This window comes from Rattus norvegicus, chromosome 2 (assembly GCF_021556685.1).
Source record: "Rattus norvegicus strain SHRSP/BbbUtx chromosome 2, alternate assembly SHRSP_T2T, whole genome shotgun sequence".
Lineage (NCBI taxonomy): Eukaryota > Metazoa > Chordata > Mammalia > Rodentia > Muridae > Rattus > Rattus norvegicus.
The window spans coordinates 166,212,795-166,236,574 of record NC_141535.1 but is presented as its reverse complement, the minus strand read 5'-3'; the positions used below and the strand labels follow the sequence as shown (position 1 = coordinate 166,236,574).

Here is a 23,780-nt window from a genome sequence, read left to right as displayed (position 1 = left end):
GGGACCGAACCCAGGGCCTTGCGCTTGCTAGGCAAGCGCTCTACCAGTGAGCTAAATCCCCAACCCTTGATTTATATTTTTACTTAATTTTATGTGCAGGTAGAACCGGGATAAAATATTGACAAGCCAGGGAGGACACAGTACCTACGTGTCATTTTGATCCATGTGACAGCATCCTCAACTCTGAATTGGTGACACTTGTAAAATCAAATCTAAGATTCCGATTATGACTTCTGCTTTGATATACTGTATCCAGTCTCTTTAAAGTCCCCTGGCCTGAGACCAGGTCTTAACTTCCCTGTCCTTCCTCACTATACTCCCCATGGAGACCCTCTGGCATGCTGTTTGCAAGTGAATTCTGTGTCTGCTGGTGGAGCACACTAAGAATGATTCTGGGTTCTGAATTAGTTTCAGCTCTCCTGAGAGTCCTCCTCACTTGACTTTGAGGGTAAAAGAAACTGGAAAAGTGGGTTGGGGATTTAGCTCAGTGGTAGAGCGCTTGCCTAGCAAGCACAAGGCCCTGGGTTTGGTCCTCAGCTCTGAAAAAAGAAAAGAAAAAAAAAAAAAAGAGAGAGAGAAACTGGAAAAGTGCATGGTTTTTTGAGAGAGTTGGAGTGATTTCACGCTCTTGGCTAAAAGGAAAACCTGGCCTTTGGCTGGGAAAGGTGGGTAGCAGAGGCAGCTTTGTCTCAATGGAACAGAGCATCTTCCTGAAGCTTCCATCACCCTCACCCTCCTCCGTGAAAGCAAGTTATTTAAGATAGTGCCTGGCATAAGACACAGGCGCCTACTCATCTGTCTACCCATTTGAAGTAGTGAACCGACACCCAGCTTGCAGTAAATAGGCAATAAATATTTATCATTGAATGCTAGGTTCTCAGTAGGTTTTCTAATAAAACGACTATCTTTCCTAAATCTTCTCTTGCAGCCAGACTCATAGGAATTGTTTTCTTCCTTTCTTTTTCTTTTAAATAAAAATGACTCAGAATTCCTAATCTATCCAATATGCTTAGGGATATCTTAGACAAGGGGTTTTAAAGCTGTGAGTAGAAATTGCCTTAAGGCCAGATCTTGAGCTGTGTCTCTGGACCAAATTTTTTAGATGAACAAAGGACAGAAAGCCCCCTCACCCTTATACTTGCACTTCTGAGGCAGCATCAGAAATGACTTGCATTGACTAAGGGTTGTTGACAGTTTGCTGCAGGAGTACTAGCCAGCATGTTGTTGGACCGGTGCCTGATTCTGTCTTCCAAGTCACACCCAGTACAGTAGTGATGCTCAAATGTTAAAACAGCAATACATGGCAAGTATTAGGTGTCCTGGATTCTGAGTGATGATAGCTTTGTTGACATATGTAGATAAGTGGATTATAAATAGTGAGGACATTAGCTTTAATTGATGTCCAATGATAGCTTTGAAGTTGAACCCGAGTTAGTCATTTGGTTGGTGCAGAAGGCATACATACTATTAGGCCTTACCTAAGGTCATTGGTATAGTTCAGTATCACAGTGGAACACTGAGAGGGGAGGGGAGAAAAGGGTGGGAAGAGAGGGGGAAGGAGGAGGATGAAGAGGAGGGGAAGAGGAGGAGAAGGAGGAGGAGGAGGAAATGAGTAGTATGAGGAGGATACCACAGGAGAAGAGAGGCAAGGAGAGCAGAGGAAGTGAGAGGAAGGGAGGGGACGGGAGGAGAGGAGAGAGGTTTGAATCTGGAATAAACAATATTTTCAACCGAGAATCTGGAATTCACAGTTTTCTAACTGAGGATGCTTCTGCCCAATGTCATGCTTTGCCAATCCCTCTGCAAATCGCATCCTTTCCTATGGGTAAGAAATTTCACAACATCTGAACATCACAACCCCAGCTCTTCCTGTCTCCCTATTTTCTGACCTTACCAACCGGGACTACAAAGTGACCTGAGGAGAGACCATGTGTGTCCCTTGTTCGAGTTACACAAGCTTATCTGATCTCAAATATGTGAGCCTTTGTGTGGGATGAGCAGGGGCAGAGACAGCTTGAAGAGTATAATGTGCGTACAGGCTGCAGTCAATACTCCATGTACCAGGACTGTCTGGTTCAGTTGTAGCTTTCAGTATTTACGATAGGTTATAGGAGTCTCATGTTTGCTTGCTCTAGATCACCCCAAAGCTAAAGGCAGGCCTGGAACTAGGGCAAATCACACAGCTCATTTTACTGCCAGTTTCCCCATCTGTAAACAGGATGATAATAACTGTCCGCAAACCTCAAAGGGTGGGGATGATGAATGTGACCTTAAAAATAACAACTGTCTGTTGAGTTCATACTGTGGCTCAAGCACTGTGCAAGATTCTTTGCATATGTTGTATTGGATACTTGCAACTCTTCAGCATATGTAAATGCATTCTTTCTGTAGGACAGAAAATAGGCTCAGTGGGCTTGTGTCCTCTTGCAGCTTCCCTTTCCCACCATACAGGTGTGGTAATACACACACACACACACACACACACACACACACACACACACACATATATACATATGTAAAATACATATAATAGATATTATACCATATATATTATATATAATATGATATGTATTATCACATACGAATAAGGTATTTGAGAAGCTCGAGTACTCATCCAATAATATTAGTTGATATAGCAGGCAACAAAATAAAAATGACTTTTGCAGCTGACATTACTGTGGAGTTAAAGAATATAAACTAAGTAAAATATAATATGCAGGTTAGGTGTTAAATAAAGCCAGGAAGGTAGGCTATGCAATCACGGGGAAATGCTATTTGAATAAAGATGAGAGAAGAATGAAGGAGGCGGGAAACGCCATTCCATCTGCTACATATGTTTCTTCTTTGGCGGTGTGGGTGGAAGGGGAAAGGTAGAGAGAACACAGCGGTGGAAGGAACAGCAGGTGGAAGGCCAGGAGGCCAAACTTTGCTTTATTTCTTTAGAGACAGCACGAAAGCTCATGTGCCTGAGGAAGTGAGTAGGGAACATAGTAGATATCTGGTAGGTCAGAAGAGGTCAGGGCAGAGGACTAGGTTCAAGGGTCAGTGAGGCCCACAGGGTTCTAGGTTTACGGGATGCGTGTCATGGAAGATAAGCAGCGCATCAAGTGGAAGGAGCACGATTACTCTGGATGCTGTGATGAAAATGGGCTACCCAGAGGAGAACACAAACAAACAAGAAAGAAAGAAAGGTACCCGGGATATAACTATAACAAAATGCGATCAGAGGTTAGTAGTGCTTCGGACCAGAATCACTGTAGGAACGGTGGTAGAGATTGGAATACACATCTATTAGTACTTTGAAAGTTGAGCTATAAGTTTGTACCGAACTTGGTTGCACAGAGTCGAAAGAAATTAAGAAGATACTAGGGTGAACCCCAGGAACCTGGATGGTGATAACGGTATGTTATTAATTGGGAGGGTCAAGGCTTCGAATGGGGCAAGAGAAGTGGAACCAGATTTGTACAAGCACACTCTGAAATGTCATCTAGACTACAAATGGAAAATGTCCGGGTATGTTTTTTTTTGCACATCATTGGGTTTAAAATTCTCTTTTTCTGTTATTTTGCTTTTGAAGTGGAGGTTTATCCTGGAGAATTCAAGTTGGTGCTCTAGGACTTCAGATAAAGCAGGAAGCAGTTGCTGCAAAAGCAAGACAGAAGGATCTATTAGATATACTTTGTAACTTAGACTCAGTTCTCTAAATTTGGGTCCTGCAGGTCCTTTCTTTTTAGAAGCTATACAATCCGTTTACTGTTGTATACTGGTGTATGCTGGTAACTTAAGGACGTCTTCCCTTACTAGTTGACAGCCTGTCCCAATTGGTTACAATAAACTGGGTGTTGAAAAGCATGCTTGAATTTTTTTTTTTTAAGTTTGAATAACAATTGTCTTTAGTCTCCACATAGACTTCAAACACTGCAATCTTCTTGGAGGCTGACGCTGCACACCTCAAGCCTGGTCAGGGAGGGATGAACTCTCAAGAGCAGGGACATCTTAACACACTAATATGGGCTTAGTACCGGGCAAGTCTGGATTGGAAACTCGCGATTCCGAGAAGGTGCTCTGCCCAGTAGAAGGCAAAGTCCGACCTAGGATTATAGGTTCCTGATTATGTCAGAGAACTTGCCCGTCTTGGCCTCTCGATTACAACGGGCTGACTTGGTGTTTTCTTGCCCGATGTGATACCAGGTCTGGGGTTGGAAAGCCGCGTTCCTACCTGCCTAACGCAGGGGTCATTTAAGGGTTTAGGTGCCAGTGAGTGCGGAAGGCAGGAGGGCAACGCTGTCCTTGCTGTCATTACAAATAAACAGAATCCAAGGATAGTTAATTTACTACCGAAGCAAAATCCCAGTCAGTCCTAGGTTTCAGAAGACCTGCCACTGCGGCGGAGTCGTCGCAGGGACCTCTCCCGGGTGGGGTCAGCTTCCAGCCCAAGGAGGGGCGGGAGAGGGGCCGAGGTGCCGCAAGGCCTGGGATGCGGAGTCCAGGCCAGAGAGACGGGGTGCGACCGCTCAGCTTCGGGATCCGCGGTCGCAACAGACCGGGCTGTTTCGGTTCCCACCGCACCTGGCCACGGCAGAACGCGGCTTGCAGCGAGGGCGCGGCCCCGCCAGGCCAGCGATGGGGCGGGCCGGCGCCACGGGGCGCTCCGCCCCCGATGATGCGGCGGCCTCCGACTGGCCCCCGGCCCGTCACTCACTCCTCACCATGGTTGCAGCACAAAGCAACAAGCCCCGGAGGCCGCTTCCTCCCTGAAGAGCGGCTCCAGCGGCCGCGGAGGCGCTGAGAAGGAAGAGGCGGGGAAGAAGAGGCGGTCGCCGTTCAGCAGACGCTTGGCGGGGCTGCGCGCTCCGCTCTCGGCCTCGCGCCCGCCGGGGGACCCGCGTCTGGCCCGCCGCGCCCGCCCGCCCGCCGCACGGACGACGCACAAAGTTGCCTAGAGCGCGGGGGCCGCGCGGGGAGCAGCCGCGCTCGGGCGCCGATGGAGGCGGGCGGCCGGAGCTGCGCGGCCCGCGGGGATGCAGCAGCAGTCGGGAGGCGCGGCCGACAGTAGACGGAGGCGCGGCGCGGCATCGGCGGCCGAGGCCAGCGGGCTTGGTGGCGCCCAGACCTGAGCCGGGCTCATCAGGCTCAGTGCACGGCCCTCCCTCTCGACCGGCGCGCGAGGACCCGGGACGCGTCAGAGCGAGCGCGGCCGGAGCGGGTAGAGCCAGGGCCCCGCCGGAGAGGCTCCGCCCGCCGTCGCTTGCACCTCCCTAAAAATAACTCGGCCCGCCGGGGCCAGCGCGATCCGCGACCGTTCCGGAGCGCTGCTGGGCAGTCTCTGAGTCCGAGTCTACGGACAACAAGCCGCGAGAAGGAGGGCAGCTCGGGGCTGCACGGACCCTTCGTGCTGTCTGCGCCCCGGCCCCGCGCCTGGGCTGGTTTGCCTCGGGCAGTGGCGCTGGGCCGGGAGGCCGGCGAGTGTGTGGAGTGGTCCCGGTGCGCCCCGCAGGGGGAGATGGCGTCCTACGTGGATAATAGCTTCCGCCAAGCGGTGATGAAGAACCCCGCCGAGAGGACCCCCCAGGTGAGACGCGCCGCCACCCGCCGTGGGGTTGGTGTCTGCAGACTGCGCCCTTCCAGTGCCCTGGCACTCCTCTGCTGGGGAAGCATCCCATTTCCCTCATCCAGGACCTTCCCTGCCCCAACTTCCAAGGGCATTCTTTTCAGACTGTTCTGCGATTGCTGCCCTCTCCTTTGCTGTCCTTTTCGTTGCGCTCCCTGTAACTGACCTTGCCCGCGCGTTTGCGGGACTAGTTGTCTATAGGGGATGTCTTTCTCCAGCCACACTCCCAGGGGTTCTGAGTCTTGAGGTCAGGACTCAGCTCCCCTCCGCCAGGTTACTGTTGTCACACTGACTGCAGTCTCAGTTACTCCCTTGCATGTACCTTATCTTTAGAGTTTAGGGGTGTTTAATGAGCTGTAAGAAGGAACTTGAAGGGTTGTGCGATGGAGGTTGTGACCGATGGAGGTGGGCCTTATAAAGTGAAACACAGAGGTGCCTGTCTTTATTTACTACTTTACATTCTTGAAAGAGGAATGTTGTTTTCCATCGAAAGGATGAAGTTGACAGCTAGGCTATCGCTTTTCATTCCAATTGTAGATATATATAACTGCAGAACAGGCGTATTCGACCCCCTCTTCCTCGCAGGGCAGATTCTTTTGGTTTGCACAATATGGTCAAAATTAGATAAGTGTTTAATCTTTATACAATTGTTTATACTCAGGGTTCTTTTTATTTTTAAACGGAGGCATAGCTGGTGGGTTGGATTTGTTTTTTTCTTAGGTTGGATTAGCGAGGGAGGAGTGTTATAAAAATGTGGTTTGATTTCCTTTGCTTACTGGCTAATGACGTATATTCCTAAATGTTGGGATGGTGACTACAGGCGATCCTGCTTGCCAACTCTGCAGGCACTGAAGATCTACAGATCCTTGGGGCCAGCAAATTCAGGGAGGAGCTAATACTTGAAAAAAGTTGCTTTGCTTGTCTGGTGTTGGATACCATCTGTCCAAATCCAAACGCTGCCCATCTCTGATGATAATTATTTAATGTGCAAGAGAATAGAATAAAATAGAATCTTCCATTGGCTGCTTTTGGACAAGCCCCAAGAATGGCACCTGGTACTGTTCTTGATAGTTTTCCTTTTGCTTGATGGAGCTGTCACATGTGGGATATGAGTATAGATTACATTTGCTAATCGTGTGGAAGTTGGGCTGTAATTGCACAAGAGCGTTCGGTTCGTTTCATGTCTCCAGAAGTACCTATTCTAAAGGGCAGTTTTGTCAGGCACTGGGCATGCCCTCTGATCTGGTCCTTTCTCTGGTGGTGCTGCAGCTGTCCTTCATGTGTCTTCATCATCCGTATTTGTTAAAACTGTCACTTCTGCCCATTTTCTTCTCTCGAAAAGACACTGACAATTTATTGTGAAGGCAGAATAACTTTCATGAGACCTCTCAGTTCTTTTCAGGAACTGAGTTTGAAGTGCCAAGTGAAATTACACGGGTAGAGGACATTAGAGTCTACAGAGGATGGTCAGAGGGTGATGTCAGAGGCCTGTAGTAGAAATGGGGAGGGTGGAATGGTATGCTAGGTTGATTAGTTAGAATAACAGTAAAACCTACAATCAGGTAGGTGTGTGTGTGTGTGTGTGTGTGTGTGTGTGTGTGTGTGTATGTGTGTATGTGTGTGGGGGGTGGTGGTGGAGTGTGGGGGTGTGGGGATGGTGGGTTACCAAATAAGTCTGGAAGAGACAAACCTTCCACTTGGACAGCCTGTGGATTGGCCAAGTAAATGGACCGTTGTTAGGCTTTCCTGTTCCTCCACCAGTGGTGTGGAATATAGAAACAAACCCAACAGAGGACTAGGCCTAGTGAGAAAGTGGGCGGGCTACTACTTACCCTACTAGCTAAAAGCTCCATTGAGAATCTGGGAGCTGTCTTTACCCCACCTGACCTTAGGAGAAGCAAACAGAGAAACCTGCCAAACATGGTGAACATTCTCAAGTGTCAGCCCTGTTAACTTTGATGTTCATGAGATTTTTGCTAGTGCAAACCCCCAGCTCTGTTTACCGTTCTAATTCGAACCGTGAGTGCTTTTCCATCCTTACATAAGTTGTCAGAAATAATGTATCCAGAAGTTGGAACTCTCCTGGAGTAGAAAACAGGCGGTGTGTTTGCACCTGTGGAAGCTTTTCCGTATGTAGTATATTCTCACAGATGCCTGAGTGGTTTTGTAATATGATTAAAACAACATTGTTGGAAGAACAAGAATTAGGAAAGCTTTGCTGTGCAGTATCCTATTTCTGAAGACTGACTTTGATAAAGGAGTTTTTGTGACAGGCAGAAACCACAAGGTTCCTGAAAAGAATGAATGAAAACATTTATTTACTTATTTATTCTTGTTGGGTCCAGTTCCTCCTCCCTTCCCTATCCAGCTTTACTCTTTTACCAGACTCTTTGAAGACAAGTTCTGTATTTAGGTTAGTCTGTTGCTTGGAAGTAATTTTGATAACCCTAGGTAGTTAAACGGTTGGTAACTACTGCATCTGGGTCTGGAGGGTCTTAGGATCTTTGCACTTCAGAACTTTTTATATGTATCTGGAAAGTGGCAAGCTACTCTGGGCGTGCCAGAGGGAAGGTGGGCAATAAGGAGAAGCACAAGGAGAAATTATCACCTGAGATTTTAGCCAAGAGGCTTCCAGTATTTCACCTGGTATTCCTAGAAGAGGAAAAGTCTTTAATCCAGTGCTTACCCTGTATTGTGTGTCTGGAAACTTGTCCCCTTCCTTCTCAATGGCGCACTGTATTCTAAAGTAATATACTCCCTGGAAAAGAAGGAGCAATAAACATTCTATTGATACTTCTCAATGCACCTCTGTTGAAAAACAGGACTGCTAAGTAACTGCTTTATTCAATGACTTGGGTTTATGTATTTAATCACTTAAATGAGAATTGTGGGCACCAAGGCAATTTAATGAAGTAAAAAATGTAAATAAATTGCAGACAGCATTATACCCCAAGGCTTCATACAATAAATTTTTTGTTAAACTATTTTATTAACCTGTTGAATTCAGGCCCATAGAGATTGCTTCTGTAGTGTGTTTAAATATCTACTTTCAAATGATATGTGTACAATATCTCTCATATCTTCTCATCTCCTCTTAGTTAGTAGTCTTACTTTTTCAGTATTAAACTTTTGTTTTGTTTTGTTTTGCTAACCTTTTTGGCTGAATTGCTAATGCTCAGGAATGCAGCTGTCAGAGTTCCCAAGAGTACAGGACATAGCTTTTTTGCAAAGTCACTCAGTGGAATTCATTGTGAGTCTTAATGACAGCCAAAACAAAACAAAGTAGATCATCTTGGCAAACTGAAAATGGATTGAATATACCCAGCCTGACAACCTGGTACTGCTGTGGTTCTGCTGTTTACCTTCACGGTGCCTGGGGCCTGGGAGCTCCCAGGTGGAAGACTAGCATAACACATGCTGCTACTCCAGGAAAGGCCAACATTTCAAACCCATCTCAAGCAGGGTTTCTGCTGAATGTATCACTTTTGTAATTGTAAGAAAACCAAAACCAAAACCAAAACAATCCTTTTGAATCACGAAAGTAAGGGGCTATCAGCATCCGACTTATCATAACTTATCATATAGATGATATAACTTGTCAAACATAATAGTATTTCTTGATGCATGCTTAATAGCATTTCTTGATTCGTAATGGCAATGTGATTTCTAAACAGCACTGCCGGGGGAGATGGGTTTCTGAAGATTATTGGCAAAACGGAGTGTGTTATGTGGAAACCTACAGACTGCTGTGACACAGTGTAATAATGATTGTAGCAAGCGTTTGAAAACAATTGTTACACTTTTTGCTAACCATCTTTGTGTCATTGAAACAAATTCATGAGGTAACTTTATAACAAGAACAGGTTTGTTTTGGCTCAGTTGTAGAAGTACAAGTACAAGTACACAATTAGGTAGGCCTGCTGCTTTCAGGACTCCGGTGGACTTCCCCATAGTCACACAGGAACAAAGGGAAAGGAAGGGGCTGGGGTCCTAAGAGCTCTTTTCCAGGGTTGGTGGTCTTGGAGACCTTCCATTGGTTCCCACCTCCTGCAGCATCACCCACTTCCCAGTAGTGCCTTTCTGGGACAAGCCTTCATTCAACAGGCCTTGAGGAACCATTAAACATCCAAGCCTTAGCTGTAGCACACCTCAGTGCCACGTTTCCCTTAGCTAATGTTGGCACATTAGGCTTAGGAGTGATTTGTAGCACATGTATCACCCTTGGTGGCTTTGTTAGAGCTGGAGGTTAGAGGCATAATGAGTCAAAGCATGCCTGTGTGTGTGAAAGGAAGTTGACTGCCATGTTACTTTTGACCATTTCCCCCATCTTACATGTTAAGGAACCACTCCGTGAGCTGTACGAGGTGTGCTACTTGCTGGAGTCAGGTAGTTTTGTTTTCTCCCTCGATCTTTGGAGAGTTATGTTTAGTGCAGGGTTGGCATGCTGGGTTTGTGGAGGGCCCAGTTGAGATGTCCAGTGTGTTGACATTGAGGTGTAATGTCATCTACAAATGTGTTGGGCTGCATTCATGCCTGTCCTTGGATGCATGTGGCTTGTTGGCTGCAGGTTGGTCTTGCCTGTTAAATCATGGTTTTTTTGAGCAGGGTTTCACTGTGTAACTAAGGTGGCCTGTTACCCTTGGTGCACCCGCCCGTTTCCACCAAGTGCTGGCATTACAGGGTTATACGGGTGTGCCACTATGTCTGCCTTCATTTTTTATATTAACCCTTTTGCCCGAGACAGTTGTTTAAGTGCTGTGTACCCTTTTGTAAATGACATCTGGTAAAGCTTCAGTGTAATGTCATCGCTACGATGTGGCATTGGTTCACTGACATTGCAGACAATCCCTGCATGACAAAGGGGGCAGGAATCACTACTCGTTTGATTGATTATTTATTTATTTATTTTGCCCAGGCTGATCTCAAAATCACTGTGTAGCTGAGGAGCTTGAAGTGCTAATATTATAGGCATGTGCTGCCATCCAGGGATTTCTTCATGTTTTTAATAACCATTTGCACACCCCTACCTCTGGTGACTACTAATCTGCTTTTTTTCCCCCAAAATTTTGTTGTTTCAAAACATTGCGTAGGTGAAATCGTGCAGTATGGGACTTTCTGAAACAGACTTCACATTTCTACCATTGTCAGTAAACGATTTGGCCCTGAGTTCCTAAAGTACCAGTGATAACTGGATTGGCCAGATGGATTTAAATTGAGATACAAAGAGGGAATCCTATAATGTTCATGACACATGGACGAACGGTCATGTCTGAGATGAGCAGTGGTCATCATGAGCATGTGGGATATCTATAGATTGCTTTTTTCTATTTTTGGTAGTAATGTAAATAGTAAAACTCGCCTTAGTCATTATGGTCTTTCATTTAAGAAGTCACTTGCAGCACATCAGGAAGTCTTCGGGGCATACTGTAGGCCTTCCTGGTGTATCACAAGACCTGAGAGGATGGTCAGAACTTTAGATAGTGCTAATACCATAGGCCTTCCTGGTGTATCACAAGACCTGAGAGGATGGTCAGAACTTTAGATAGTGCTAATACCATAGGCCTTCCTGGTCTATCACAAGACCTGAGAGGATGATCAGAACTTCAGAGAGTGCTAATACCACAGGCCTTCCTGGTCTATCACAAGACCTGAGAGGATGGTCAGAACTTCAGATAGTGCTAATACTGTAGGCCTTCCTGGTCTATCACAAGACCTGAGAGGATGGTCAGAACTTCAGAGAGTGCTAAAACTTTGTGCATTTCCCCCTATTGCCTTCACACCTATACTAAATCTTAATTTCTAAATTAGACCCAGGAAGAGATTCACAGTGATAGCCAGTAATAAAATAGAGCAGTTATGGCAAAATGCTTTAACTCTCATGTCTCCTCTCATCTCACTATAGAAGCCCTGGGATTAAAGACTCATGTGACCTTACCAGGCCTTACATAGTTTCTGTTGATTTGAGTTCAGGCCCTCATATTTGCCACCTTTCTAACTCCTATAAAGGCTTTTTAGACTAAACTTTTCAAAACTGAAAGTTAAAGAATATATAACTTTTGGAACCCTTTTGTGACCCATAGCATAGCTACCAAATTATTACTTTCAAATACTCTTTACCCTGATTAGGGATGATTTGGCCTCCTTAATGAGGAGGCCAGTATCTTTCATCTCAGTTTTTATTTTTCTATTTCTGTGGCGCTGGGAATTGATGCTTCTTATTTGGTACCTTGTACAGTAGTGCAAACACACTGCCACTGAGCTGTTTTCACCTCTGTGTTTTTTGCTTTTTGTTTTTTTAAACTTTGTATTGAAACAGGATCTAATTAAGTTTAAGTCTAGGCTGGCCTTGAACTCACTGTGTAGCCCAGGAAGACTTGAGATCTATTGTCTTCCTGTCTTAGCCTCTGGAGTAGCTAGGATCCATAGGCCAGCGCCACCAGGCCTGACTTAGTAAGTTCATTGTTGTTGCTTAGGTTTATTTTGTTATTATTATTTCGAAAATGTGTTTGTGCTGCATGTATGCAATGCACCATGTACATGCCTGATTCTCGTGGAAGCCAGAAGATGTTTGATTGCTTGGAACTGGAGTTACAGGTGGTTTTTTAGTTACCTGAGTATAGGGTATGAGCTACCATGCTGGGTTTAAGCATATGTATGTGTGTGTATTATATACCAAAAATGTTTCATGTTTTATATATATATATATATATATATATATATATATATATATATACACACACACATATACACACATATGTATTTTAAAATAAGTTTTTGTTTGATAGTTTTACTAATTACACTTGTGAGAACAACTAAAAAAGAAAATTTCAGACATGTTTTGGAGTGAGTTAAATCTTATAAAAAAATGAAAGCCAGGGCTGGAGAGATGGCTTAGAGTTAAGAGCACCGGCTGCTCTCCCAGAGGTCCTGAGTTCAATTCCCCGAAGTCACATGGCAGCTCACAGCCATCTGTAGTGGGATCCGATGCCCTCCTCTGGTGTGTCTGAAGGCAGCCGCAGTGTACTCATACGAATAGAAAAAGTCAATCTTTAAAAAGGGAGATCTTTACTCAGCTCACCCTCCGCAGTGCAGGAATCACTGGACTGTACTGCTAAAGAGTAGTTAGCCCTTTTAGTGGTATTGGGAATTGGTTGAACACAGGGCTTCTCCCTCTTATTTATTTTATTCGTTGTTCTTTTGAGACGTGTCCATGTTGGCCTCAAACTTTGTACATAGGTCAGGTGGGCCTCAGACTGCTCATCCTGCCTCCCAGATTGTCCTGAGCTCTGGGATTCCCAACATGCACTGCTGTGCTCAGCCATCTCTTCTCTTAACTACATTTAAATGTATTAGGAAGTACATGTTAAAAATACTTCAGTCACAGGCTTAATTTCATTTTCTAGATACTATATTCAGAAACTACTCGATCATATTTATGTATTTTCACGAAAAGTAGAAATGAGTACTAAAAGCCAAAAAGTTGAAAAAGTTGAAGTGCAGTACCATGAGAGTTAAGGTACAGGAGGATTGACAGCTTTTACTTTGTTTCCACTTACCAGTATCTAATTGCCCACACTTTTTGTGGAGCTGAAAGAAACTGAAGGTCTAGCTTTGGAGACAGACATCTTATGAATGCTTATTCCTTGGGCTTGGGACACCACATACTTCTTTTAGACTTAGGCAGTGTTCTTTGAGAACCAAAAAACTCCTTCTTCCTAAATGTGAACCTTCAAGCCCAATCTTCCTTGGAGACTTTAGTTGGGATGGGTGGGAATTCCTGTCTTGATTCCATTTTCTCTGGTGTGGTTTAAATCGATAGCCAGTTAAGAAAACTGGCAGGCATCATAGTCAAGCCATTTCACTTTAAAAGTCTTGCTCTTAACTGTGAACTGGCACAGTTGCTTTCCCTTGTGATTACAAATTTGTATCTTTAATTTGGTTCATGGAATCGTCTTACTTAGTGTGTTTCTTCCTGTAAAAGGGCAGTTTGATAGTGGACTTGTCAATGCCTAGCTTTATGGCTAGAGCCAGTTACTTTGCCTTGGTGGTGCTCAGGTTGTGGGACTTCAGGGACTAAAAAAGTCTCCTAGAACAGTGTGGCCCTGACGTTGTCTTGCCACCTGCTTGTTTGACCAACCAAGCCTGTTAAGTTAGTGTAAGCTTGGTATCTTTTATTTTCCTTTAACAAACAGTGTTTTACTTTCATATGTATACAAGTTGGAAAGATGATGATTTCAGAGTAAATTGTTTTCACTTACCCTGCTAGGTGTGTTTTTGTCAAATACTTTTAGAGGGTTATTTGTTACTGTTTTAAAATTATGTATACACTGTATGTGTGTGGCCTGTTATGCTGGAGTAAGAAGAGAGTGTTGTCTGTCCTGAAGTTGGAATTACAGGCAGTGTGAGTGCTTGACATGGGTTCTGGGAACAGAGTTAGGGTACTTCGCAAGAGCAGTTAGTTTTCCTTCTAGCCCCCCATTAAAGATGGAGGAGAAGTTTACAGCATCGAGAAATAAGATGTCACAGACTGTATTGTGAAGACCAGATATGTTAGTGCAGTGGAACGTGCAAGTCATCTTTGTTTTTACTAGTGTTTTTCAGCATCTGGCACTTATTACACTAACCATATCTTTTAAATAGAGATGTATTTATTTTACTAGTATGGGTATTTTTGCCTGTGTGCATGTATGTGTGCACCACATGCGTGCCTGGTGTCATGGATCCCCTGGAACTGGAGTGACAGATAGTCGTAAGCTGCCATGTGGATGCTGGGAGTTGAACCTGGATCCTCTAGAACAACATCCAGTGCTTCTAACAACTGAACCATTTCTCCAGCCCCCTTTTCATAGATAACCTTTTATTATTATTTTCTTATACTTTGTTCTTCTGAGTGGTTTATAGCATAAGTGAGTAGAGCATTGATTGCATTAGGATTTTATTAGTTTGCAGGTTACCCAACACTGAATGTATAGTGGTTAGTGGTTTAATAAGAAATCTAAAGGTCCCCAGTGCCACATTAGCTTAAGGTGTTTATAAGGACCAGATGATGACTAAGTTCTCAAAGCACAGGTTCAAGGGTGTATTACTGTCTTCGTTAGGGTTTTATTGATGTGAAGATACACCATGACCAAGGCGACTCTTATAAAGGACAACATTTAATTGGGGCTGGCTTACAGTTTTACAGGTTTAGTCCATTATCATCAGAGCAGGAAGCATGGCAGTGCAGACAGACATAGTGGTGTAGAAGGAGTTGAGAGTCCTACATCTTGATCCAAGGGCAGCCAGGAGAAGACTGTATTCCTGGCAACTAGGAGGGTCTCAAAGAGCACCCCCCCAGGACATACTTCCCCCAGCAAGGCCACATCTCCTAATAGTGCCTCTTCCTGGGCCAAGCATATTCAAACCATTGCTGACACCAACCAGGGAAAGGGAAGATTGAGAATCCTCTTGGCAAAGGTTTTGCCATCTTCCATATTTTCATGAATTACCTTCCCGCCCCCCCCCCCCCATGGCTTCCCTGCTAGACAAAATGCTTTACCACAGAGCCATAACCCCAGCCCTGTCCTTATTTCATCAAGGTCTTGTATATGTTCTTTTGGCTAGACATTTGCCACCTGATACTTTTGGCTGTAAAGGAGGTTGGATATTTGAGTTTTTTTTTTTTAAAGCCTCCATAATACAGAAGGGCAGGGAAGAAGGAGATTAAGATTAATGGATACTGTGAGCAGATAATATTTGTCCAATTTACTTTGCATAAGAAATAGATGATTGTAGGACATTTATGCGGTGACTCTCTGGAGAGCGCTTTAAGAGTCTTATTGGATTAAAGGGCTGCATTAATGTAACTCAGTAACAGAATCCTGCGGATGTATTCAACCACTTGATTCTCTGAGGTGTATGCTTATTTTCAGAACTAAAGTCGGGCTTTTATACACACACTAGTGGGGTGAGCAATACGTGTAAATATTTACCTATAAAACGTGGCATGTAACTATGATTCTGGGATAATTGGATTCTAAACATGTCATGTATTGTTTTAAACATATAAAATACAGACTTAGGGCTGGAGAGATGGCTTAGTCAGTAACGTGTGTGGGTGGGTGTTTGTGTGCGTGTGTGTGTGTGTGTGTGTGTGTGTGTGTGTGTGTGTGTGTGTTAGGATGTCCAGCACCCACATTAAAAAAAAAAGCCAGGCTTGGTGACATGTATTTGTACCAGGGCTGGCCAGGCAGAGCTGAGCAGATCCCTGAAACTCATTGGCCAGTGATTCTAGTTGAGCTGTCTATGACTCAACACAAGGTGGAGAATGAACAAGGGATATGCCTGAAGTCAACCCATACACAAGAGCACATACTCACGTGAACATGTACATGCACCACACATGAACATACACAAGAGAAGAGAAAATACTGGCTTATGGTATTTCTAAAGTAAGTCCTTTGGTTTCAGTCTCTCTTTGTACCTTCCTTTGCCTTTTGCTGTGGTTGAACCTGAGGTTTCACACATGGTCAGCAAAATTACTACTTAGCTATATCATCCCCCCTTTTTTAACCTTTTATTTTGAACAGTCTCATTATGTTGCTCATGTCGACTCAGCTGCTAGCCCAGGTAGTTCTTGAACTTGCTCTCTGCCTGCCTCAGGTTCTGAAGAAGCTGGGATTGACAGGCTGTGCTAACACTAACAAGTAACAAGCCTGGCTTATTTTCCCCCTCCTCCACCCCCCCTTGTGTGTTTCTTGCCATAACGGTTTCCTGAAAACACCAGAATATATGTAGATAAACTGTTCTGGCTGTTTGTAGTGGGATTAGTTGAAATGGTATCAGAAGCTGATGGCTAAGAAAGGTAAAGATCGAGGCCTTAGACTTCACAAATTGTTTATTTGTTTAAACAAGAGCCATGTTTCTGGTATATCCGAAGCCCAGCAAAGCGCAGTTTTTGAAAACAGAATATGTAAGGAGGATAAATGGCCTCTACTCTTACCTAACTCTTCTTGTCCTTAGCAGAGTAACTTCAAGCTCAGTGATTAGCTTTACCCCACTAGGGCTTATTGGGCTGGGCTCCATCCTTAAGACTCAGTGCTAAGCATCTCTTAGGCAAAATTGGAGCTCAGTAGTACAGTGTGAAAAATAGATAAAATGGCCTAGCATGCATGTTATTAAGACTCACATTTTAATAATTTTTAAAATAACACAAACCAGTAAATAGCCTAAGACTTCTTTGGGACATATGAGTATGTTACAGATCTCCTCCTGCCCATTCATATTACATGTAAGTCAGTCTACAATTTAAAAGTTCCTCAGTAGTAAAGTGAGTCAAGGCAAGCATAAGGACCTGGGTTCAGGTCCCTCACCCATGTCTAAAGATGGGCGTGGCTGTAATCCCAGAGCTGGAGAGGCAGAGGCAGGACTGTTATAACTCACTGGGCACTAGTTTAGAACATGTGGCAAGCTCCAGGTTGGGTGAGAGACTCTCTCTCAAAAAAAAAAAAAAAAAAAAAAAAAAAAAAAAAAAGTTAAGAGGGGAAAACAGTCAAGTGAATAGTTGAGTATTACTGTAAGTTGTCTTCTCACTAAACTTTATAAAAAATAAGTAAAAATTACCTAGGATACATTTCGTTAGGACTCACATTCTTACAAATTATGTATGTATACATACATAATCTCTCTATATCTATGTATCTGTATCTGCATGTCAGCATGATTGAACTGCAGCGAGGTGGCTGCCTTGGGAGTAAAAACCGTGGGTCCACAGTGTGCATCTACATATGCGTGTGTGCTTCTGTAGGTGCAAATACCTGTGGAGGGCAGAGGTTGCCACCGGCTCTCTTTCCCTATCACTCTTACACACTTTACTTTTACAGGACAAAAGAAATTCATCGCTAAACCCACATTTGAGATACCGAATCTAGCTTAGACTCCACAGGAGAGGAAGTAAATACCAACGGTAGATTAAGTGAGTTTCTGCACGTCTGTGGGACAAAACCATCGAGTGTTGGAAAATTAATCTCTTTGATGGGGGTGAGATGCTGTGACAGACCCCGCAGCTGGGTGTGGGTGCAGCCATCTTGGGGCAGTTAGCTCTCTTTCCCATCTGAGGCTGCTCTCACCCGAGAGACTTAGCTGAGTGGTAGAGAAGCCAGGCTGGCCTCTTCCTGCCTCTTGGTGTTCTAGGATAAAATGCAAATCTGGGGGACTACTCCTGATCACTGTTTGTACCCCTGCCCCCAAAGTGGAAAACTCCTCCATGTAATTGATGGGGTGAGGGGTGGGCTTGCCACAGTCAGGGCGGCTGACACTGGCGCCTCACTGTAAGAAACAAACACTTTCTTTGTCTTGGCCTCTGATTCTAAGTTTGTGGTTTTGGTGCATGCCCCTTGTTTCCATGCCTTACTTATCTCAAGGCAAATTAACTTTTTTTTTTTTTTTTCATTTCACTGAAAACAAACTTGTTACCTTAGAAATAAAGTTTACTTGTTAGCTGGTTTAAGTGATATATTCGGTAATAGGAAATCAAATTCTGTACATTTCATTAGCTTTGATTTCTTCCGTAACGCCTTCAAAGAGAAATGCGTTAGTTTTAGTCCTCCAGTTGCCAATAATCACAGTAAAAGCTTATGACTCATTTAAGTCGAGTAGATAGATGTGACCTGTTCAAAGTGAGGAGTTCTTAGCAAGATGATCATTGCCTTGCTGAAAATGTTATTTCCCTCCTACTTTGCATTCACTCATAAAAAGTATTATGCTAACTGCCCTAAGTTACAAAGTTTTCTGGATCTTTGTGTTCTGGCTGATATAGGCAAGAAAAGTCATAATCATGATCGACTGAGGACTTTCGGTGTGTCTTTCTAGACTTGCTAGGGTGGGCAGCCAAAGTCAGGGTACCTGTGGAAAACAGGCCAGCAGCCAAGGGACAAATGTGCAAGTGGAGGGCAGCAAGGCTCTCGAAGTACTGCTAACATATGGAGCACTTAGGTCCAACCTAAAGCTGCATACACGTGGGGACAGGTTTACACTGATTTTTTTTTTTTTTTTTTTTTTTGGCTCTTTTTTTCGGAGCTGGGGACCGAACCCAGGGCCTTGCGCTTCCTAGGCAAGGACTCTACCACTGAGCTAAATCCCCAACCCCTTTACACCGATTTTTAATAGAAACACAGATTTGGAAGAAAGAGGGATCAGCAGTGGCTCAGGCTGTGCCTCAGAATTAATGGTTGCATGTTTTTCTTTTGTTTTGAGATTTTGATGACCAGTTATGTTAGGAAAGGAGAGGTACTTGGGCGTTTTTGTACTTACTACAAGTCATTGAGTAAGATTCTAAGAGACCGGTTGAGGCAGTGGAGGAGGGAGGTGAGTAAGGAGATCACGGGAGTTGGGGGTATCTGTGGATGTAGATTATTATATTATTTTGGCTTTTCTTTTGTTTTGTTTTGTCTTACTGTGTCCAGTTGTGTCTCTTGAGCTTCAGAAGAGAACTTTAGCTGATGCAAGGCTCAATCAGGTATTTAAACTATAATTACGAGCTTGAAGTCTGAGAAATGAAGAGAGGGTCATGTTATTTAGAAACAGCAGAAGCAAAGCTCTTTTGTCTTTCTCAGAAGGGCCAAAACTCTAATGACTAATAAGCATCTCTTGGTCCAAGATGCTCCGGGCAAGAGGGAATTGATTTCCAAAGTAACATTGTTATTGCTTTTATTACTTTGATTTTTATTTTATTTTATTTTTGATACAGAGTCTAGGTAGCCCAGACTGGTTGGAACTCTTCATCCTCCTGCCTCAGCTTCCTGAAGACTGGGACTACAGGCATTGTGTCATCATGACTCAGATCCACAGATGTCTTTATGAACAAAACTGCACAAAGCTTCTTAATGATATCGGGCATCTGTCTGCCGATCACTTGTGTCTATTTTATCTGTTTATCTAATGGACAGCCAGTGTGGTTACTTCCAGGTCACACGATCTTACTCATAGGAAAGAGACATTTTCGTGTAGGTTAGTTGCTGCTTTCTGGCCTTTCCTGAACTCATCAAGGTTTTCTAGAAACTTAAAGTAAGTGAGTGGTTTAATACAGTTTACGGAATTATGCTTTCCTTATTAAAAACACACACTCGATTGGGTTGTTTAAGTTCATCACACAAACCAGGCCCCAGTGTACGGCATACACCAGGTGCTCTGCTCCAGATCAGTACTGTGCTGTGCTCCAAAATCTCCTCGTTTTCGTTTAGCCCGTGTTCAGGTAATTTATAGCTGCTTACTTATAGCGATTCTAGGCACATTGTCAAAACGTGGAAATTGAGTTCAGGGCTAAGAATTTGCTTTTTTATTAAGTTGTTTACATTTCTCTGTCTTGTATCCAAACAGAACTCCCCTGAGTTTATTCTCTAATCTCTTTGCTTCATGTGCTGTGGGAGTGTGCCTTCGTGCTCTGTGAGAGCGGGTCTTTGTGTGCTGTAGGGTCTGGTACAGCTTTACTTCTCGGCAGCCATAAGGATGTCTTTTAAATAATTAGCATTATAATTTGCACAGCCATGCCAATTAATTATATCAATGGATGTCAAGAAGAGAGAATTCCAGTGGGATTTAGAGACTGGGAGTGAAGTGAGGTGGTTGGGGAAGCACTGGGAGAGTTGGCAACTGTATCTTCCAGTGAGGGTGAGCGAGGCACCTGCTGCTGCAGCAGTGTTTGAAGTGCCAGACCCAGCGTTTGTAAATGCGCGCTCCAGCATCTGTCTGCTGTTCCGCCATCGGACCGTACTCAGGGTGGATCATCAGTCCTTGTGTCTTTATCTGTTACTGAAGTCAGTTTTGAGAGCAGAGCTAATGTAGTCTTCTGAAAGGACTGAAAACTGATTTAAATCTCACCTTAAGTATAGGAATATATTTTGTGCATATATTTTTCTTTTTTAAAGGATGGGAATACATATTAAACAGTGAGTGAGTTTTCGGGAAGTTCGTTGAAACACCATACAAAACAGCCCCAGAGGGAGCAATACCCCCTAGCTTTTTCAGTGAGTGTGGTGTGAGTCACCTGTCCCTCTCATTGAACTGGATGGATGTTCTTAGGTGAAACAATGTCTCAGCCGGAAAACTCAGTCTTGCCACTTACTTTCTTCTTCCTCCTCTCTCCCCATCTCCGTTACTTTTCTTGTTTTTGTGGTGCCAGGATGTTAGGCAAGTGCTCAGCTCTGCAACCCAGTCAGGTCTTAACTTTGGACCCTTCTTGTCCCAAATATCCGGGATTACAGGTGTGTGCTATGTAATTCGTGTTACAGTTTTTATTCTCTGTCAAGTGTTTAAAAAAAATACCTGATCCTTTTATTGCCTGCTTGCAAAGGCTATCAGAATTTCTCTGTTTTCTTTTCAATTTAATGGATAAGTAAATACTCCTCTGTGATGATAGTAAAATGGCCGATTAAAAACAGGAACTTACATGTATTCTCCCCCTCCACTCTAACTATACTTTCAGGTTAGACTCTAATGTATGTTGCATGAAGAAAAATGCTGTTTAGACCAGCTCGGATGTTGTGTTAGAGACAAAAATTCCAAAGCTGTGTTTCTCATTGTCAGATGAGCCCATTCATGTGGCTGGAAATTACCAAGAGTCATACTTAGTAATGGCTGAAAACAGTGGTTCCGCAGTGTCTTCTGGGTAAGCTGCTTCTGGGCTTGCTTTGCTTTCTGAAGGGATGACTGGAGTCAGTGAGAGAAGGTGTTAGTTTGTTGTCTGCGTGCCACACTAATGTCAGCCAACCCCAGCATGGCTTAAACTACGCTTGTGTCCTTAGTGCAGCTCTCCCTCCTCACTGATGTGCTCCTTCTTGTGTTATTCACTTATTTAGAGAGAGGCTCTCACTGTGTAGTTTTAAGTTGTCCAGAATTTGCTGCTTCCAACAGGCTGACATCGAGTTCACAGAGCTCACTTGCCTCTGCCTCCCAAGTGCTGGGATCAGTGGCTTGTACCACCATGCCTCTTAGATTAGTTCCTTTTTTAAGGGTTAACATTTATTTCCGCAGGAGGCACCCTGGTCATTTGTCCTGAGGGTTGAATTTCATGATTTCATGAATGGGATTATCTCTGTGTGTGTGTGTGTGTGTGTGTGTGTGTGTGTGTGTGTGTGTGTGTGTGCGTGCGCGCGCGCGCGCATGCGCAGGTGAACCTACTCTCGTGCATGTGGAAGTTCTGTCCTGTGTATTCCTGTTGACTCTGCTATAATTGTTGAGACAGAATCTCCTTCTGAAAGAGCTCCTTGTTTTGGGTAGGCTGCCTGTCCCAGTTCTGGGGTTATAGGCTGTGCCATTATGCCCAACCATTTTTGTGTGGGTTCCTGGGGTCTGGACTCATGTCCTCATGTTAACCAGTTGGGCTTTGAGCTGGTTATTTCCAGATTTTTGGCATCTTACTCAATAATGGAATGAGAACACACAGATTGCAAAGATGCAAGGAAGTCAGTTTAGAGCATATTATCAGTAAGGAACGTACTCTAGGGTCTTGATTTTCGGTTGGCGGGCATTTCCTTTTGTAGCATTCAAGAGGAGGGGGCTGTGTTGAGAAGGGGCACACACAGCATGGTGGCTCTCTGTTGTCACTGACAGGCTTAACATATAAGTCATTGTTTACTATGTCTCATGGTGCCTCTGGTTTTAATCACATATATCCCCAATTATGCATAGTGGGGTTCCCTAAGTGTTCACCCAGAGGATGAAGTTTGTCTTATTCTGTGTGCATTGAAAACTAGTCTAGCCTGGATCTGCCCCCTCCTTCTAACAAAGAAGCTGTCCATGAAATGAAGAGTTTTTGATGGTGTCAGAAGGAGGAGAAACTTACTATTGCACACCTAATACAGCCTTTGAAGCAGGTAGGGATCCTAGGTTGCCAACGGGGTGCTAGATGCATTGTTAGAAGAGGATGTGTGGGGATTGGGGATTTAGCTCAGTGGTAGAGCGCTTGCCTAGCAGGAGCAAGGCCCTAGCAAGGCCCTGGGTTCGGTCCCCAGCTCCGGAAAAAAAAAAAAAAAAAAAAAAAAAAAGAAAAAAAAAGAAGAGGATGTGTGCACAGTACAAGCAGGTGTGAGTCTTAGGTTGACAAATGCATTGTTTGGGATTGTGTAGCCCAAGCCAAGTGGAGTTCTGGTTGCTGTACTATTCATTATGTTTGCCCGCTTCACTCATGCACTCAGTAGATGATTGCCCCAAAGCCATGTATAACTTACTAGGTCAGGTAAAAATAAAAAAGGCACGACTGGTTCCCGCATGTACCATGGCAGTTGGTCGCACTTTTGCTGGTTCCTGCCCCAGCCGGCCATTGCAACTAGGGCTAATTTTTCTCAGCGGCTCAATGCTGCCCCTCAAAGCACTCTGTGACCCAGGAGGGTCACTGCCATGCCAGTTTCATACAGAGACCACCTATCTCGTGACTCTCTTACTGTGGGCTCTGTTCACATATGCAGCGTCCACCCCCTGGTCCCAGTGGCGGCTACCCTCTCATAACTCTCTGCTGATGCTCTGTTTACATTCCCAACATCCAACCCCTAATAGTTATGGTGTAAACTCCCAACAACCCATTAAAATCAGGACTCAACAAACTGCAACCCAACAATCAGATTTATATGTTAAATTCTCAATCCACAATATTTCCACACAATAGACTTACAACCAACTGATAAGGATATAAAATGCCCACCTAGATAAGATAAATTTGCCTACAGAAATCCATCCCAACTGCCTTGGCAGCAATTCATCCTTCCCCGTCTCCATCTTGATTCTCCTTCCTTCTCCTTCTCTCCCACCTTACATAAACTTTGTCCCTGCCTTATTTTTTTACTGTCTAATCATGGCCTTGACTTAGCCTCACCTGCATATTGACATCAGTCTATACTTACTGTTTTAGTTCGCATATTTCTTCACTTTGCATTTATCTACTGGTAGCAATTAATAATTATCAGATGTATGCATTTTCAAATAAAACATTTATTTGCTGTCTCTCACATTCTTCACTAGAACTTAGCACGTGAGCCTCAGCTGTCTTTCCCTGATTTCCTAGTCCCTCTAACTGTCTGATCTCCAAAATGCTCTTGGCTCTGCCCTCCCATCTCTGGCCCTTAAGAGTCCAGTTCCAGGCTGCCGCCCATCTGGGCTTCCTCGGGCCAGTTGCCCTGAGACCAATTAATTCCCTTAG

At 44.2% G+C, this 23,780-nt stretch overlaps 1 protein-coding gene across 4 annotated transcripts in view; it reads left to right on the top strand.

Annotated features, from left to right (window-relative positions):
* Positions 1–4,756: 4,756 nt before the first annotated feature.
* The window catches only part of Rapgef2 (Rap guanine nucleotide exchange factor 2), a 221,672-nt gene continuing 202,648 nt past the window's right edge, over positions 4,757–23,780 (top strand). For 3 of the 4 annotated variants that reach the window (XM_087623058.1, XM_087623041.1, XM_087623048.1), the window contains exon 1: positions 4,757–5,572. In XM_087623058.1, coding sequence (XP_087479184.1) covers positions 5,504–5,572 — 69 coding nt within the window. In that variant the 5' untranslated portion in view covers positions 4,757–5,503. 4 annotated transcript variants of the gene reach the window in all.